A 20,041-nucleotide genomic window follows, 5' to 3' on the forward strand; every position below is an offset into this window, starting at 1 on the left:
TTGTGAGCAGAATCATACGCCTGCTTTCTTGTTCATATGTTATCCGTCAGTCCTGAAAAGCAGGGTGGAATCTTTCTTTGCAGTCTTGACTATGACTTCAAATGTGCGCATCAAAGCTGTCCTGCCTCTTCTGACTTTCTAATGGGCCATCACTTCAGCATTTACAGTTCTTCTGCCACCTTCTGTTGGGATCCAGGAGGGATTTTTTATAAGGAGTGTTGTAATGTGTGTGATCGCCCTTGCTGCTCTCTAAGTTTCTCTTGACATTTGTTCTTTTCTATTTAAATCTAGTATCTTCTTAGGGACATACCTGGGGTTGTCCCCAGGTAGAGAGAATCTGAAATCTCATAATAAATAAAACTAAGGAATCCTTTGGTTTTTCATTTTGCTCCTATCTGTACTGATTGAAATTTTAAGTCATGTAAACATACCACATTTACTTCTGAATACCAAGAGGGTTCTCTAAGAATGGGGTCATGGGCAGTTTTCTTCCTTATACTTTTCTGCATGAAAAAACTGAATAGATGTGATTAAAAATAAAATCAGAAAAGGTTTGGATGGCAACAGCAATATATGTCATACATATCCCTTAAAAAAGAGAAAAGGAAAGGAAATTTTGGTTGTGTCTGTGTCCGGTGTGAAATCACTATATTTAATCATTGAAATAGACACTCTGCCCTGTGGTCTGAATGTGCCTAATGGCTTGGGAGGGGGGCTGGGGGGCATAGATTTCTCAGGCTCTGCCTTCTCCTCTGTAAGCCAGGTATCAACTTACTGTGCTGATTGCTTCTTGCTTAGGGATTTAAGGAACAGATTGTCTTCAATATGTCACCATTTACCAATCTTTACCACATTGTGGGATTATATTGCTGTCCACATTTTGAAGAGTTTTTAGAGAACTCAAAGAAAAAAAAGACCCAAGTAATTAATCAATAACCATTATGTCACAGCACTGTGCTTAGAACTGTTAGATTGTTCATGCTTTGTCTCTCCTAAAAAAAATGTTAATTGATATCAATTAACCAATTCAAGGCAGAAAGGTACCTAAAAGCAGCCAAGAGATCATTTATAGTAATAGCACAATAAACAAACACAATTTTTTTTTTTTAAATAAAGAAAAGAAATGCTTCAAATCCTTTTTGTTTTCTCAGGTTCCAGGCAGTAGAATAATTAGACTGTCACCTCAGGTAAAAATGCTGAAAAGCAAGTGTTAAGTCCAAGAGGGAGGATTTCCTTGAACTTTAGAGGCAGACTTTAAATTTTTTTAAGTTTATTTATTTATTTTGAGCGAGACAGAGGCAGCATGAGTGGGGGAGGAGTAGAGAGAGCGGGAGACAGAATCCCAAGCAGGCTCTGCGATGTCAGCCCAGAACCAGACGCAGGGCTCGAACGCATGAAACCATGAGATCTTGACCTGAGCCAACAACACCAAGAGTTGGACGCTTAACTGACTGAGCCACCAAGGTGCCCCTAGAAGCAGACTTTAAGTGGCAGTGAGCTTTTTGTACACTTTTAACTTAAGAGTTGTTATAAAAGGCTTCTAGCCAAGACCGTAGCCCTTCCTGATCTTCTCAAGGCACCAAGAGAGAATGCAGACTGTTCAGTGGATGGAGAGAATTCTTGAATGGGCAAGAGAGAGTTGGAGAAGTAATGCCTCAGGTAGCAGACGTCAGCGCTGACAGGAGGAGGCATGACAAGTGGCACAGGTTACAACAGGAATGGCCCATGGCTACGGTTCTGCCTTCCTTTAAGAATGGGTTCTAATGAACTGAGGACTGATGGATGGGGGGGGGAGGAGGGATGGGCATGGAGGAGGACGCTTGTGGGGATGAGCACTGAGTGTTATGTGGAAACTAATTTGACAATAAGCTATTTGTAAAAAAAAAAAAGAATAAACAAACGCTAAAAAAAAAAAAAGAATGGGTTCTAATGGTGGGAAAATTAGAGTCAAGAGAAGAATGGCCATGCTCCATCAGTGACAGACAGGGACAATCATCACAGGTGGACGTGTCTGCAGCTGGCTGGTCCTGCCAGTCACAAGTTTGATCCTGTCAACGAGACCCTGAGGCTTCTAGAAGAAGTGCAGCTGTGGACGGGACATTTGCCAGAGAACCTGGTGTCCTGGGAGATTCCTTGTCTTTACAGAGACTCATGTGGAATTGGGACCACCGATGAAACTAGAGCAAGCTTGGGAGAAGATTCTGAAAGAAGAGGGCTCTTAAGTATCTCTCAGGCAGTGCCTTCCATGGCGTAGGTGTGGGGCGTGTATGTACGTCAGCAAATGCGTTTCAGACCTTTTGAGAGAATAGCCCTGGCATGGGAATGGGGTTACAGAATTGAACAGTGGCTGCTTGAGAACAAAGGGATTATACCTCCCTACCTTCTTGGATGATATTCCAGTAAAGACCTGTTCTCAAAGGAAACACACTCTTGGACATCAAATAGACCACTCAGGCACGGGGAAGCTATGGGTTTGGAGTCAGCTAAAGCATTACTGTAGTACATCTGTCACAGAGAATGCCACACTTGGGAGCACTTCACACTTAGAGCTGGAAAAGACATGTCTCTCAAGAGGAAGGCTTCCCAAATTAAAGCAGTGCATCAGCATTGTGGGATCCATTGAGCAGGTAAAGACAAAGCTGCTTCACAGCCTGCTAGGAATAAGAGCCCTGATTAAAGGTCATGCCATGTTTCAGATTCTGCTTCCTTCTGTTATTCCTCCTTTACTATTTATCACCATGAACTTGTCTGCAATTACCTGTCGCCTGCCTTCTTTCCCTCCGCCTACCTTCTTTCTATTCCTTCCTTCTTTCCTTCCTCCCACTCTTCCTCCCTTTCTCCTTTTTTGTTGTTGTTATTGTTGTTTAAGATATGCTGTACTCCCAATGTGATGTTACTGAATACCAATATTGTTTACCTTCTAGTGGGGGTGGTTCTGTGTCATGCCATCCACATTCTTTCCTGGTCCTTCCTGGCTCCTAGCCACACCTTCGCCGGGCCCAAACCTGAGGCTCATTGTTAGCATCCTGTTCTAACTAACCGAAGCAACTAGCCAGGAAATGTTCTTCATCATCTGCAAAGTGTTACTACTGATTAGGTAATTTTGAGAGTTTCTGGAGCCGTTATTTAGGAAAAAATCTAAATGTAAAACAAAACAAAACAAAAACCCCAGGAAGGCAGGATGATGATACATATGTAGGTAAGTCACAGGCATGAAGCAAAAAAGATAGTATTACCAGTATTACCTCCTTGATTTTAGAAATAACTACCACAAAGAAAAACTCTAGGAAAAAGGGGTATGTCCTTCTAAGATGAATGTCTTTATGAAAAATGTTCTTTTCACACATGTGGACAGCATGTGGATGCAGGATTAAACCATAGCTGAGGATCCCTAAGTTAGATATTATCATCGCCTGGTGGTAAATGGTCAAGTATACGGGATAATCCAACATAGATACCATTTTTAGGGAAGGATTTGCCTAGAAAGACAGACTAAAATTGCTTTTGAATCCATAAGCTGATGTTCATTTTCTCCAAAACTCAAACATATCTGTTAGTAATTAGCTTTGGCAGCGCTGTTGTGTGAAGAAGAATAAATTCTTCCTGCCGTGATGGCTCTAAGTGAGTGCTCACATTCAGAGTGTGAGTGAAGTGATGCTCAGAGATGGAACTTTCATTCTTCCTTGAAAACCAGGGATGCCACTGGTCTCGCCTGATCTTTAATATTTGTTGACAGTCTGAAATGTGTTAAGCTTTTACAGAACAGATATCAGTACCTCAGATTACTAGCGTTATTTGGAAGATATAAACAATATTCAGAGACAGTAGCTGACCTAATTAGGATTTAGGGATTCAGCATAATTACAGTCCTGAACTTTAGAGCATGAAGGTCTTGCCTTTTTTTTTTTTTTTTTACTCAATAGGCTATTATGGGCTTGGGGAAATGAACCTTGGCTGACTTTTGTATTTCGAAAGCCACCTGTTAAACTAACCCCTACGAACATGCTAATAAACCATAGTATGGTAGAAAAGTGAGGGATTTGAAGTGAGAAGACATAGCATCTTGGCTGTTACCACCTTACTACATGGCCTTGGGAAGTTACCTCTCCTGTGGGCTGTTAGTTGCCATTAGGGGGTCATTCAAGGTGCTTCTGATTTCGATACCCTAAGGCTCTCTATCTTAAAGTGATTTTGCCACCCTATGTTTCTCTGACTTATTAATTGGTTTGTGTTGTTTAATAAACTCCTGGAGTTAACAGAGCCAGCAAATTGAAGGGAAACATCTTCAATTGAATCATTTCATGTACCCTGAGAAAGACCTAGGGATTTTTTTTTCCTTTTTCTATTTTTTAAATAGGAAGCTCTTTCTAGAAATTTACAAACCACAGTAAAGGAAGAACTTTTTACACCAACTATGTGTACAGGTGGTCATGGGGAGAGAACCCCAAAGAGTGACATGTTCAGTATTTCAGGGGCTGCATATCCACAAAAACAGTTCTCAGTTCATAGGACCTAGAAACTGCATTTAAGCCATAAGTGTCCTTTAAAAGGGAGAGTCAGAGTCCGTAAGCTTTATAAAGAGGATAAAAGGCAAAAATAGAGAATTTACTGAGCAGAGACATACAAAGGGAGAGATTTGTGTGCAAAGGCCACTCAGATGAGCAGCAATTTTCTAGGGATAATTTCTGCAATTGCTTTGAGAGGTATCTTTATTCAAATGAGCCTTCCTGAACTCTGAAACACTTTCCGAGGAGCAAAAAGCTTCCCGTGGAACAAAAACACTCAATGGATCAAATTCTGGTTGAAGATCAAACAGAACAAAATCAGGAAGACTTTTTTTTTTTTAATAGATGGCATCTATTTTTCAGTCACATGTGAACTTTCCTTTTCTAGAGACCCATCTCATTTTACTGCTGCGTTGATTTCATTTTTTTCTTCCTGCTACCTTTCTAGTATTTTCTGAGACTGTGACAGAGTTAAGGACCACTTAGGACAATTATGACTGAAGGCTGGAACCTGCCCGGGATGCGTACGGGGAACCCGGCAGGAGGGGAACGGAAAGCAGCCTGGATTCCTATATTCCTGAGAAAAGACCCATCATCATTCTCTCTATGGTGAAGGAATAATGGTGAGCCTCCAAAAGTACCTCTGTTATCACCAAAGTAAAGCTTGACATTACAGTTTTCCTGAGAAAAATATGTGTATAGCAAGTCAGGTGATCCCAGATGACTAAAGGATACTTGCAAAATTCATGTAACACCCCACCTTTTCACAGTCTCTACTACATATGTATTCTGCTTTATTTTCATTCGTAGCACTCATCACTGCCTGGCACTATATGAAATATCTGCCTTGCTCACCAGAATATAAGTCCCAAGAGGGCAAAGTCTTAGTTTGTTTCGTTCACTGCTCTATCCCCAGTGTCTAGTATGCTACCTGGCACATGGTAAAAGGTGAATAAAGATTAGTGGAAAGAAGGAAGGGACGGAGGGAGGGAGGGAGGGAGGAAGGAAGGAAGGAAGAAAGGAAGGAAGGAATAGGACAATTTAAATTCATAGCCACTTGGGCTAGATTTACAGCATAAAACTGTTCTGTGATCATACAAGTTATTTGCATACTCACAGCTTGACTTTTCAAACACCAAACAGACTACTTGGATCTGAAAATGTCCATACCCTGAAGCAAGAAGGGCTGTTGCCCCTAAGAATTAGCTTATGGGCACCTGGGTGGCTTAGCCACGTAAGGGTTCGACACTTGATTTTGGCTCAGGTCATGATGTCAGGGCCATGAGATTGAGCCCCATGTAGGGCTCTATGCTATGTGTGGAGTCTGCTTAAGATTCTCTCCCTCTCTCTCTCTCTCTCTCTCAATCTCTCTCTCTCCCCCTCTACCTCTCCTTCCCACTCATGTGCCCTCTCTCTTTCCAAAAAAAGTAGCTTAAATACAAAGATTTATGTACAAATATGAAAAATGTTCATGGCAGTTTGACTTAAAACAGGATATTATTTAATTACTTATTAATTAAAATAATTATTAATAATCTGACATTTATAATTTAATATCTAACAATAGGATAATAACTAAGAAAATTATGCTATATCCTTAAGACAATATTATGTAGCCATTAAAAATATTTTATAAAGACTTTTAAGTCATATATAAAAGCTTATGATAAATTGTTGGGATAAAAGAGATAGATCACAGTTGAATATACTGTATGATATGAACAGTGGGCCATCCCAAAGTTTAAATAATGCTAAAGCGTTATGGTATATTGGGGAAAATTTTTTTTGGATACTTAGGCATTTTTTTCCTCCTTTCTAAACTTCTCAAATTTTCTATGAATGATCAGATCATACTCTCATCAATGAAAAAGATAAAGTAAAAAATTTAAGATTATTTTGTGGCTTACTGATCACCTAACATTTTCTTCTGGTGCATATAAGTAAAATTGCCAGTCACATGCAGTAGAAGTGTACATTTAGGTGATGTCATGAAGAGAAGAAAAGACAATTTGTTAATTACTTCTTGCAAGAAAAAAAATTGCTTTGCACATAAAATTGTATAATTTTAATTCACTTTGCAAGTTTCATGCCAAAAATAAATTAGGTAAGGGTGGAAGTTCCTAATGAATCAGACAAAATGGAAATGGTTTTAAAAGATGCCACAGTTTTTGTTTTTGTTTTTGTATTCTTTTTCCTTTTCTTTCTTTAAGAAGGTAAATTAAATAAGGTTTCATGGGGTAAAGTGAATCTGAAAGACGAAAGAACAATTCTAGACTTCCTTCTGAATCTCATCTTGTATCTCCAGGCTGTAGGGTTCTAATTCTTGCCAAAGTATGACCTGCCCTCTCTTTAACCCTTTAGGGCAAGACAAGAAAGGAGACAGGGGTGTGCTGGGCACAGAGCCCACCAAGGAGGCACGCTGCCCTCTTCAAAAAGTAGGCTTATGAGGGGGAGCCCAGTGGTTCAGTTAGTTAAGCAGGCAACTTCAGATCATGATCACAGTTGGTGAGTTCAGGCCCTGTGTCAGCTTCTGTACTGACAGTTCAGAGCGTGGGGCCTGCTTCAGATTCTGTCTCTCTTTCTCTCTCTCTCTCTCTCTCCCCTGCCCCTCCCCCGCTCATGCTGTCTCTATCTCTCAAAAAATATATTAAAAAAACATTAAAATTTTTAAATTAAAAAAAGTAGGCTTATTTGGAAAAAAATGTCTGTTCATGTCCCCTGCCCATTTTTCAATTGGATTATTTGTGGTTTTGGGGGGTGTTGAGTTGTATAAGTTCTTTATATATTTTGCATATAAACCCCTCATTGGCTATATCATTTGCAAATATCTTCTCCCATTTCCATAGGTTGCCTTTTTTGTTTTGGTGATGGTTTCCTTTGCTGTGCAGAAGCTTTTTATTTTGTTGCAGTCACAGTAGTTTAATTTTGTTTTTGTTCCCCTTGCCAGAGGAGACCTATATTTAGAAAAATGTTTCCATGGCCAGTGTCAAAGAAATTACTACCTATGTTCTCTTCTAGAAGACATCCAGTTAGCCAACAGACACATGGAAAGATGCTCAACATCACTAATTATCAGGGAAATGCAAATCAAAACCACAATGAGATATCACCTCACACCTGTTAGAATGGCTAAAATTTAAAAAAAACAAAAAACCGTAAGAAATAACAGTGTTGGCAAGGATATGGAGAAAAAGGAACCCTCTTGCACTGTTGGTGGAAATGAAAATTGTTAGAATTTCTGTGGAAAACAGTATGGAATTTCCTCAAAATAATTAAAAATAGAATACCATGATACTGTGTATTCACCCAAAGAAATGAAAACACGTAATTTGAAAAGATACATAAGATACATGCATTCCTATGTCTATTGTAGCATTATTTACAATAGTCAAGATATGGAAGCAGCCCAAATGTCCAAATGTCCATCGACTGATGAATGGATAAAGAATATATACACACACACACACACACACACATATATATACATACACACACACAATGGAATATTACTCAACCATAAGAAAGAATGAGATCTTGCCATTTGCAATGATGTGTACAGATCTAGAGGGTATAATGTCAGACAGAGAAAAACAAATACTATATGATTTCACTCATATGTGGAATTTAAGAAACAAATGAACAAAGACAAAAAAGACAAAAAATCAGACTCTTAAATATAAAGAACAAACTAATAGTTATCAGAGAGGATAGGGGAATGGGTGAAGTAGAGGAAGGGGATTAAGAGTACACTTGTGATGAGCACTGGGTGATGGATACAATTGTTGAATTGTATGCCTGAAACTAATATCACACTGTATGTTAATTACACTTCCATAAAAATAAGAAAAGAAGTAGGCTTATTTCTTTTAGTAGGTAGGGCACATTAAACCTAAAACTGCTCCTAGATATCACCTGGTGGTTTTCAGAGTATATATATTTAAACCTGGAGCACTTTGTTTAGAAACAATATAATCCGATGCTGAACAGATACGCAGTTCACACAGCTGCGTCGGTGTGCAAGGCCTGGAGCCCCACCTGTTGGGAACTTCAGCTTCTCTCCTTTTCCTGAGGGTCTTGGAGTGAGTGTTATAGGGGATATGGAAGTTCTGTAAAAAACAGATCTGGCCTAATCCCTTCCTTATACAGATGGGGGAAATGAGACTAGACAGGGGCCTTGTCACGGTCACACATGTTGCCTGATTAAAATAGTTCTGCTGACTCACCTGTAATATAATCACAATTTTTTAACATAAGGATCAAGAGCATATGTTGGGGGAAATACTAAAGAAAGTAATAATATAACAATAGGACCCCGAAATTGACATAATTGACATTATCATCCAAACCTATTTTGGATGAAATCTCCTTTTCCATACCAAAGGAGATTTTATAGCAGAGGTACGACTTTGAAATAGGATTTTCTTTTATTTTTTTCTTCTTTAAATTGAAAAAAGTTATGAAAATACAGAAAAGTATAGAGAATAATCTAAAAACTGCCATGGGCACATATTAATCTTTTGTCTTTTTTGCTTTGTATAGATCATATAATGTAATCTATCTGTCTATAATGTATATAATATAATCTATCTATCTATTGATCTATCTATCTNTCCAGTAGTTTAAACTGGGGGAATCTCCATGAGGATGAATCAGATAACATTAGATAATACAGAAATTATATAATATATATGAGATATATATATATATGAAGAAAAGTAGACAAAAAATATATAAACATTTTATATTTTAAAAGAGTATATTTATATACTTATAATTATTATTTATATTATAAAATTAAGATATGCTTAAATTATTTATATCTTTATATATGTATTGAAATTTTAAAAAATCAATACATAAAGAACAATAGAAATCCTCTTGATATTTCTTTTTAGCTCATTCCTCTCCCTTCCCCATTTCCACAAGCAAACATACTCATGAATTTAATCTGGACCCTTGTGTCCAATTTGTTTGCTTCTTTTACCCACAAAGTAGATTTTTTATTATCAAAATATTAATTGAAATTAAGTGGATCTTAACGTAGCTATTAGAATGCCTGCCTTGAGATAATAAATTGATGTTTTGCTGAGAGAGGCAATTTTAGCAACTTTAAGCATTTAACTAGATCCGTGAAAAGAAAGGCCTCGGATTTGTTGAAATAACTACTAACTCTCCCACTGTTTATTATCTTCTTCCTTGGGTCCTTGTGCAGAGCCTGACTGACTCAAATTTACCCTTTTGCTTCTTGAGTCTTGGTTATAATGATCTAGAAGACAGAAGAGGCTCTTAACATCACAGCCAGTGAAAGCAGACAGAACAGCAGAGGACAGGCACTGTCCTGAAAGTGAAGGAAACAAAGAAAAAAATACACCAGAAATGGGTTCTCTGCATACAAGACACCAGGCAGAGAAAATGCTAGATTGCGCTAGGAAGGCAGAGATATAGTATGGTTTAGAAAGATTTCCATCAAAAATGATGGAAAGTTTTAAAAATTTCTAATGCTTTGAGGCTCTGACAGTCACATAGTCCAGTTCTGCTTTCTGGCTCTGTCACTTACTGGTTGGATGACCTTAACTTCTCCATGTTTGGGTCCTTCCAGTAAAATGGGAATAATAATAGTACCTGCTGCATAGAGAGGTTGTGAAACCAAGTGAGCTAATCCATGTCAAGCATAGGTACAGTGCCCCGCACAGAGGCAGTATATGGCACGTGTGTGCTGCTAGTCATACTAGTGGTAGTAGTAGTGGCTACGGTAGTAGTAGTGGTAGTAGTTATAGTCATGGCAGTAGTAACATTTGGAAAACTAGCCCATGTGGAAGATCATAACCTTGTGTGTGGGAGGGCACAGACTCGAACCTCACTGTGTCATCTGGATCCTCCATACCCTTTTATCAACTGGGTGGGCCTGGGGGCAGTGACAGTATAGAGTATTTGGTGGGTGTAGATGGTGCCCAGTGCCATGCTCTAAGAACATGCACAATCAACTTTAGCTGTTATGAATGTTCCAGATACATAATACATAATGCCTTAGTGTTCTTAAAGCACATCCTATTTTTACAGTGTAGAGGCAAGCTCCCAATTTCCTCATAGCAAGAAGTCAAGGGAAGCTGGAGGAAGGTTCTAATTGCATTGATTAGTTTATCCCAGAGCAATCTGTCTAGGTTTGGAAGGACTATGCAATCATTGCTGTAAATACAGCTCTGACTAGTCACAGCTCTGCAGAAGTACATGGAGACCCAAAAGTAGGCTCTTTTTCCTTGAAAAGGGTGGCTAAGCTCCCTCTGAAATTCTTTCTGATAAGATCCCCAGAGGAAGGGAGGCCTAGAAGATTGTTCTTAAAAATAAACCAGTGGGGGCACCTGGGTGGCTCAGTCAGTTAATCATCTAATTCTTGATTTTGGCTCAGGTCATGATCTCATTGTTTGTGAGATGGAGCCCCACATCTGACAGGGCAGGGCCTGCATGGGATTCTCTCTCTCTGCCCTTTCCCCAGTCGCGCCCAATCTCTCTCAAAATAAATAAACTTAAAAAGAAATAGACCAATGAATTCTTATAACAAGGGCTTTATAGTTCCAAAACATTTCTGCAGACATTAACAGCACTAACCTTCATAGCAAACCTAAAAGAACGGAAATATTATCCCCACTTGTCAGAGGAAGAGGTGAGGCACTGAGAATTTAAATGACTTGCTCAAAATCCCTCTATTAGGAGAACCCAGCTCTTTCCTGCTTCCAGATCAGAACTTTTCTGACTCACACAGGCCCTTGTGCAATGTTCCTTGCTGGCACGTACTTGTCTTTGTGGGGATGATTTCATTCCTCCAACTTCTTTGTTACCTTATTGGTTTTAGGCTGCTTAACTCTAAATCCCACACCCTTATCATAGGCAGTTTGTGTGTGCATGTGCACAAGTGTATGAATGCACACATACTCACCCATGCACACATGCAAGCGCATGCTGGGGCAGAAAGTGAATTTTTTTTTCACGTAGTATTTCTTTTTAGGTGTACTTTTAAAAGATGAGAATCTCAGATTGAGGTTGAAGACCATTGTGATTCAGCCAGATTTTGAGTATGCTAAATCACTTTTCTGGATTGAAGCCTGAGAAGTAATTCAGCCCGAACTGAAGGGGAGTGGGGGAGAGGGGCAGGTTTTTCACTTTAAATGAACCTTTTTTTTTTCCCCCCCGAAGACATGATCTAATTTCTTTTATAAAAGAAGAGCCAAAGAACTTCTGTTGCAGTCTCCAGCTGTCAAACCTGCCTCCCATACTTTTGCCCTGCAGCAAAAGGCAGGGACATCAGGTGACAAACCCCAAATTTCAACTAGTCACACAAATTACAGACCTTCCTATCAAGATGTCCTCTTGACCTTCTGCCTTTCCCCTACAATGAAGAATGAGACACAGTTTAAATCAAAATGACTCTCATGGGCAATTTTACAAAACAAATAGATGCACAGAGCCTCCGCCCACAGCCCCTCCCCCCCAGCTCCCCCCGCTGGGCCAGCCTGTTCCCTCTCTCCAGGCAGGCAGGAGCTAATAATTAGAAAGACCTTTCGCACCCCAGACAATGCTGCTCTGCTTGCCAAGAGCCCTGTTTGACTTGAAGAAAGAGTTTGACAAAGTAAATATTTACAAAAACAGCTAGAGTCAGATGCCAAGTCCTGCTTCTGGGGGACACTTAAAGAAGTATTTACAAAAAAAAAAGGCTTCTCCATGGGGCACCACACTCCCTGGTGGTGAATGCTGATTCCAGATCTGTTCTGGCTCTCTCCATGTTTCTGTTAGCCTTTTACCTTCCATGCCAGGACGTTCTTCACAGAATATATGAATAATTAACATTTACCGTTGAAGATCAACTCAGAAATGTACCAATTAGGGACCACAGGAAAGAGTCTTTAAATGTTACCGCTCCAGCACTAGGGAAAAGCTTTGTGAAGTCAACAGAGAGGAAATGAGAAGGCAGGGCTAATTAGCACTCGGAAAACGTCATTATTAAAAAAGATCTTTTTTGGAGATAGATCAATTACCGCACAAGAGCTAGTCACGTTTGTATTACCTGTAGATCTGTCACCGTAACACTGCGGGCCTTGAGAGCTCAAACATGGTGAGAATCAAAACAGGTGCCTCCGCCTGTTCCCATTATGCACATTAGCCCGTGGCCTTCGCACAGCCTGTTAAACAGCTGAATTGGAAACAATCGTGGTGCAGGCCAAACACTAGCCCGAAGGCCTGTCTGTCTAGGGATTTGGCCATTTACATTGATTTTTTTTACCCACATTTTTCATGAAACACAAATATTTGCCATGGCAACTGGGGTGTCACATGACACGCTGCTACATAAACAGCTTGGAAATCTCTTAAGGGGGCACAGCCACCAGTGCCGCAAATCCAGGGAAAACTACTTGAGGAAGATTTGGGCATTAAGATGAAGGTCTGGAAAGAGCAGGTAACAGTCTACTGTGTAGACACAGTAGGATTCACTTCTTCTCTGCCACTCTTCCTTTTCTCTTTCTTCCTTCTGTTTTTTTTTTTTTTTTTTTTTAATGGGAGCAGCTGTAAATATGACCACATAGGGTAAGCCCAGAAAATGACACTGCCAGCTGTCTCCTTTTTCTGGTGAAAAGTTTCAATTATCACAACTCTGTGGCTCACAAACATAAGAAAGCAAGCTGCAAAAGTCCAGCACCTTTAAACCCAGAGAATCTCCATGAGGATTAAGTATGTTGTACCATGAGGTCCTCATGTCAGAGAATACAGAATTTCTTCTCTTTCCTCATTAGGATATCTGGATAAAACTGGAAGAACTTGCTTTTTATTCTATGCTTAAAGACAAATGAAGTAGGGTAAGACCTCATAATAACATACTCTAGGCAATATGAATTTGGATACAATGCAATAGCTATTGTATTCCAGACTCCTGGACTCTTGACCAGCTAGCAGTGTAGGTTGGCCCAGTCACTTAGTTAATGTGACAATAAGGTGATCTGCTTGGATTTTTTAAGACCCCATTGATATGTCCTGCTAGAGTTTACTTATACACCAGCCTTCTTTTAAAAATCAAATGCATCCCAGCAGCTGAAGTAGTATTTATTTCTATGTGAAAGGTACAATTCTATCAGATGTAGGCACTACCAAAACTCTCGCTGAGAATATTATAAATAACAATTTTCTTTTGTTAGTTAGAAACATGAATACCTTAGATGTTTGTTTCTTGTGAGAGACCTTCTTCACTTCCACTGGAATCGGTAGTAGTTTCTGAGGTGTACTGAAAGGGGCTGTGGACAGAGGTGATACAATGTTACCTCTTCCAAAAAAAGGTTGAGTGGGTGGATACTGTTGGGTTTGCCACTTGAAAGTCAAGTAGCTCTGACACCCATTGACTGTTTACTCTCAGCCTTGCCTGTATCAATTCAAAGAAACATTTGTGATCATTGACTTCCAAAGGAAAGCAAAAAGCAGGGGAAGGCAACTGTTCCGTCAGAATATAAAATCAGCTCATTTTATGCAAACTGCCCAGATGAAAAGGCAAATTTTAAAATAGCAGGCAAATTAGAGAGTAATATTTGTCATGTAAAAATGTTTCACTATCAGATCTCTTTAAATAGCCATATTCCCAAGTTCATTCAATAGGTAACTTAATATAACTACATATGTTGGGCTTTTCTGTGTAGTCAGTAAAAAAGACAATCTGAAAAATTTAAGTGGCTTGGGGGAAATAATACAAATGAGAGAACACAGTAAATATTAGTTTTGAAATAATATTTATAACAATAATATTAATGAAATCTATAAGCAACATTTTTTAGCGAACACATCCGGTCCACAGGTGGATAGGGAATACTTGGGAGAGAAGCCACATCTCTCCTGTTGCTGGGCAGCAAATCCGACTACCCTTTACAAATAGCTCAAGTCTAACATTCTCAGGGGGGAAAAATCCTTACACTACTCTTTCCAAGAAAGAAAACAGAAATAATTTCTTTATGGGGCGCCTGGGTGGCTTAGTCGGTTAAGCGTCTGACTTTCGCTTAGGTAATGATCTCGCAGTTCGTGGGTTCGAGCCCCGCGTCAGGCTCTGTGCTGCCAGCTTGGAGCCTGGAGCCTGTTTCAGAGTCTGTGACTCCTTCTCTCTCTGACCCTCCCCTGCTCACGCTGTCTCTCTGTCTCTCTCTCCTAGAAATAAATAAAACATTTAAAAAAATAATTTCTTTAAACAGTTAATTGAGTCAAAGGAGTGAGGTTTTTTTCAACTTCCTTAGTGCACCCCTTTTCTGTCCATTTTGTACCAATCATCTTAAAAGAACTGATAGATACTGATCAAAAACAGCGCCTCAGTATACAATTTGGAATCCCACCGTGAGCTCCCAACTCTCACATTCTCTCAAGTTGGCTGCTAGCAATTTCTTCAGCCATCTCTTAAAAAGTATCAGGAATTCCAGAGTCTTGTCACTAAAATTCACCTCCACCAAAGGCAATTTGGTTTGACCTGGTTTTCAGATTTCCTGGCTTGCAGAGAGACTTCCTGACTGTAAAACTGCCCAGCCCCCTCCCTAAGCCTGGGCAGTGAAGACTCCATTCTAAGCCCATAAATTTTGCCTTGACCTCCTTACTCTCTTGACCCATCTTCACTTGGATTTTGCCCTTCCACTTCTGAAGGCCAGTCCACACCCTGCACTTAGGCTGCTTTAAATCCACAGATTCACCCATTAGGCTATTATTCCTATTACCTGCAGGCTCAGTATACTTTTTGTTAAACTATCAGGTTCCTGCAGACAAGTGACATTTTTGGTTAAATTCCCACGTTCAAACAAAACAGCAGCTGACAAGTTTTTAAGTAGGCATACTTTTTAGAGGATTTTAGTAAAATTTTAGTGAAATTTGGTAGAATAAAGATCTAAAAGATTGGTGATTTCATATGGATAATCCACAGTTAGTGGTATCTCTAAAAGTTTTTTGAATAATTTTTCTTAGTTACTTGCAGAAATTCTGTCACTAAATTATAACTTCATATAGCCTTAGATTTTATGGGACACATATATTTGAAGAATGTGTCTGCATTTTCAATGAAATTGTGTCCTAAGGTACTGCCTATGTTTTGTTACTTGATTTCCCTTCTGGAAAAATCTGTATGATAAACTTTGTCAGAGTTAATGTCACGGGGAAAAAAAATCTTGTCTTTCTGGACAAACCTATATGTTTTGATGGCAGTTACTGATATGTACCTGCCCAGTAGCCACCCCCCTTTCTTTCTGGCTAATTTTACAACTTCATTTTTTCCCCCAGTATATCCAGCTCCTAGGGTTATGAGATTTAGCAAAAAAAAAAATTGTTTTTTGAGGACACAGTTAAATTTTAATTTTAGGTACACAACAAATAAAGTTTTAGTATAAATATGCCCCAAATAGTAAATATATTTGATATCCAACAAAGAACAGAATTTTCATGGATGGATTGGACTAAGCTTAAGTTATCATACGAAGCATTTAGTGTAAATATGCCCCCAATCCTAAACCTAACGCTATCTCTGAACATTCACTTTCACAGCCTTTCTTATAGCTAAGAGTAACCACGTGACCAGTGAGATGTAAGGGGAAATCTATCCAGGGGCTTCTGGGAAGAGACTGGTTCCACTGTTTTCCCGTCTTCCTGCCTTGAACGTGTACATCAAGGCCCAGATCTGCAAGAGCCGTGGAAGAGCCATGAAGTGGCAAGCATGTGGATGAAATCAAACATGCTGAAGAAGGTAAAGCAGAAAGATGGCTGTTGCAATTTTTTTTTTTTAATTTTCTTTTTTTTTAATATTTTTATTTATTTCTAGGAGAGAGAGAGAGAAAGCATGAGCAGAGGAGGGTCAGAGAGAGAGAGGGAGACACAGACTCCGAAACAGGCTCCAGGCTCTGAGCTGGCAGTCAGCACAGAGCCCGACGCGGGGCTTAAACCCACGAACCGCGAGATCATGACCTAAGCGAAAGTCGGACGCTTAGCCGACTAAGCCACCCAGGTGCCCCGGCTGTTGCAATTCTTTTGATGAGTACCACCAGCCCTACACTGCCTGCTTCCTGATTTCTTATGTGTGAGACAAATGAACTCCTCATTGTTTAAGCCATTGGCAGTGAAGTTTTCTGATATTATCACAGTCCCTTACATTCCTGGCTAGTACCCCTCCCTCCCTGCCTGTCTTCATTCCTTTGTCTTCCAGCGTGTGGTAGGGCCTCAAGGACAATGTTCAACGATGGTGGCAATAGTGGTCATTCTTGGACTGTCTGCTTTTAATGGAAAGATAGAATCTTCTAAAGCTGGACTACTGAGAATATCTTTGGCCCTGGGATTTTGGTGGAACAAGACAAGAATCAGGGTCACAAAATCCTCTCCACTTCTACTCTGCTCTGAGCTTTTCACCTATTTATTAATGTTGAATTGCATTACATGATTTTTAAATTTTCCCATATATGGAGATGATCATAGCATTTTTCTTTTCTAATCTGTTAATATGGTGAATTATGTTGCTTGGTTTTCCTACTGCCGAGTCTTCCTCACATCCCTCCTTCTCATGATGAAGATAAAAAAGCATACTGCTAACTTTTATTTGGAATGTTTGCCTCTGTGTTCCTGAGATTGACCCATGCATTTTTTTTATTGCTGTTCTCGTCCAGTTTTGGTACCATAGCTGCAGTAGCTTCATAAAATCAGTTGGCAAGCTTTTCTCCTTTTCTTTTTTTCTGGCATGGTTTAAGATGGGGATCAGTGATTTTTTTAAAGTTGGTAGAACTTGCCTATAAAAGGGCCTGAGGCCTTTTTCCTTCTGGTATATTTCTGTGTGCATACATGTATGCACACGCCCACGTGTGTTGTTTAACACAGAGATCTATTTTTGATTACCAGTTCAAATGATCTAATGGCATAATTTTCTTTGAGTTTCCTGCTTTTTCTTGAGTTAGTTTTGACAATTTTGATTTCTCTAGGAAAACTCTTATTTCGTTAAAAAATGTATAGCATAAAGTTATCATACTAAATTTAAAAAAATTCTATGTATCTTTTTTCATTTTAATATTGTTTATTTGTGCCTTCTCTTTTTATTTCAGCTTTTATTGAGGTATAACTGACATATAAACTTGTAAGGTATTTAAAGTATACATTGTGGGAATTTGAGATACATACACACACACACACACATTATAGAAGGATCCGTTCCCATCTACCTAACACATCCATCATCTCATATTTATCTTTTTAAAAAATTAATAAGAACACTTAAGTTCTCTCTTAGCAAATGTCAATTATACAATATATCATTATCAACTATAGTCACCACGTTTTACATCAGATCTTCAGACATTATTCATTTTATAGCTGAAAGTTTGTACCTTTTACCAACTTCCCCATGTCTCAATCCCTGGCACTCACTTTTCTACTCTCTGTTTCTATAAATTTGACTTTTTTTTTTTAATTCCACATATAAGTGATACCACGCAGCATTTGTCTTTCTGTGCCTGGCTTATTTCATTCAGCATGATACCCTCCAGATTCATGTTGTCCCCTCCATGTGGTCATAAATGGCAGGATTTCCTTCTTTTTTTTAAGGCTGAATAATATTATAATATGTTATATTATATTATATTATATTCACATACACACAACACAAATATATGTCATGTTTCCTTTTTCCATTTATCCATCTACAAACACTTAAATAGTGTCCATACCTTGGCTATTGTGACTAATGCTGCAGTGAACATGGGGATACAGATACAGAGAGAATGATTTTGTTTCCTTTGGCTGTATATCCAGAAGTGGGATTGCTGATCAGATGGCAGTTCTACTTTTAATTTCTAGTAAAACTTCCATTCTATTTCCCCTAGTAGCTGTACTAGCTTACATTTTCACCAGCAGTGTGCAATGATTCCCTTTCCTCCACCACTTGCAAGCATTTGTTCCTTGTCTTTTTGATGCCAGCCACTGGGACAGGTGTGGGGGATAGCTAGCTCATTGTCGCTGTGATTTGCATTTCCCTAAAGATTCGTGATGTTGAGCACCTTCTCAAGTCCCTGTTGGCCCTTTGTCTTCTTTGGGAAAATGCCTGTTCGGGTCCTTTGCCCATTTTGTAATTGGGTTATTTGGGGTTTTTTGCTATTAAGTTGTATGTGGTTCTTAGTATATTTTTTATATTAATCTTTGGTTGGATTTGTGGGTTGCAAGTATTTTATCCTCTTCCAAAAGTTGCCTTTCCATTTTGTTGGTGGTTTCTTTTGCTGTGCAGAAGCTTTTTAGTTTGATGTTGACTCATTTATTCATTTTGGCTTTTGGTATCTTTGCTTTTGGTTTCAAATCCTAAAAATCACTGAGCTTACCCCTGTGTTTGTTTTGTTTTGTTTTTTAGGAGTTTTATGGTTTCAGGTCTTACGTTGAAGTCTTTAATCCATTTCAAGTTAACTTTTGTGTATGTTATAAGATTGTGGTCTGGTTTCATTCTTTTTACTGTGGTGGTCCAGTTTTCCCAACACCATTTATTGATGAGATTATCATTTTCCCATTGTGTGTTCTTGGATCCTTTGTCAAAATTTAATTGACTATAAAAACATGGTTTTATTTCCGGGCTCTTTATTCTGTTCTATTGATCTATGTGTCTGTTGTTAATGTTGATACCATACTGTTTTGATTACTAAAGCTTTGTAGCATAGCTTGGAGTCAGGAAGTGTGATACCTTCAGCTTTGTTCTTTTTAAAGATTGCTTTCTCTATTTAGAGTTACTTATGGTTCCACACAAATATTAGGATTGTTTCTTCTATTCCTATAAAAAATCCCACTGGAATTTTAATACGGGTTGCATCAAATCTATAGATTGCTTTGGGTGGTCTGGCCATTTTAACAAGATTAGTTTTTCTAATTCATGAACTTGGAATGTATTTCCATTTATTTGTGTCTTCTTCAATTCCCTTCATCAGTATTTTAGTTTTCAGAGCTTTCACCTGTTTGGTTAAATTTATTCCTTCCTAAGTATTTTATTCTTTTTTGATGCTGTTGTAAATGGGGTTATTTTCTTAATTTCTCTTTCACATAGTTCACTGTTAAGGTATAGAAATGCAACTAATTTTTGTATATTGATTTTGTATCCTACAGCTTTACTGAATTCATTTATTACTTCTAACCATTTTTTGGTGGTATATTTAGATTTTTGTATATAGAAAATGTCACTTGCAGAGACAATTTTACTTCTTCCTTTCTCATTTAAATACCTTTAATTTCTTTTTTTTTTTAATTTTTTTGTTTTTAACGTTTTATTTATTTCTAGGAGAGAGAGAGACAGCGTGAGCACGGGAGGGTCAGAGAGAGAGGGAGTCACAGACTGAAACAGGCTCCAGGCTCTGAGCTGGCAGTCAGCACAGAGCCCGACGCGGGGCTCGAACCCACGAAACGCGAGATCATGACCTAAGCGAAAGTCGGACGCTTAACCGACTAAGCCACCCAGGCGCCCCTAAATACCTTTAATTTCTTATTCTTGCCTAATTGCCCTGGCTAGGACTTCCAGAACTATGTTG

General features: G+C 38.8%; 1 protein-coding gene across 6 annotated transcripts in view; it reads right to left on the reverse strand.

Moving 5' to 3' along the window:
• The window catches only part of IQCH (IQ motif containing H), a 210,240-nt gene that overhangs the window by 103,140 nt on the left and 87,059 nt on the right, over positions 1 to 20,041 (reverse strand). For all 6 annotated transcript variants that reach the window (XM_077746671.1, XM_077746665.1, XM_077746657.1 and 3 more), the window contains exons 8-9: positions 13,704 to 13,783; positions 11,851 to 11,889 (exon numbers count right to left, since the gene is read on the reverse strand). In XM_077746671.1, the coding sequence (XP_077602797.1) occupies positions 11,851 to 11,889; positions 13,704 to 13,783 (119 nt within the window). The remainder of the gene's footprint in view (positions 1 to 11,850; positions 11,890 to 13,703; positions 13,784 to 20,041) is intronic.

This window comes from Crocuta crocuta, unplaced genomic scaffold, assembly GCF_008692635.1.
Source record: "Crocuta crocuta isolate KB4526 unplaced genomic scaffold, BGI_CrCroc_1.0 scaffold130, whole genome shotgun sequence".
NCBI classification, from domain to species: Eukaryota; Metazoa; Chordata; class Mammalia; order Carnivora; family Hyaenidae; genus Crocuta; species Crocuta crocuta.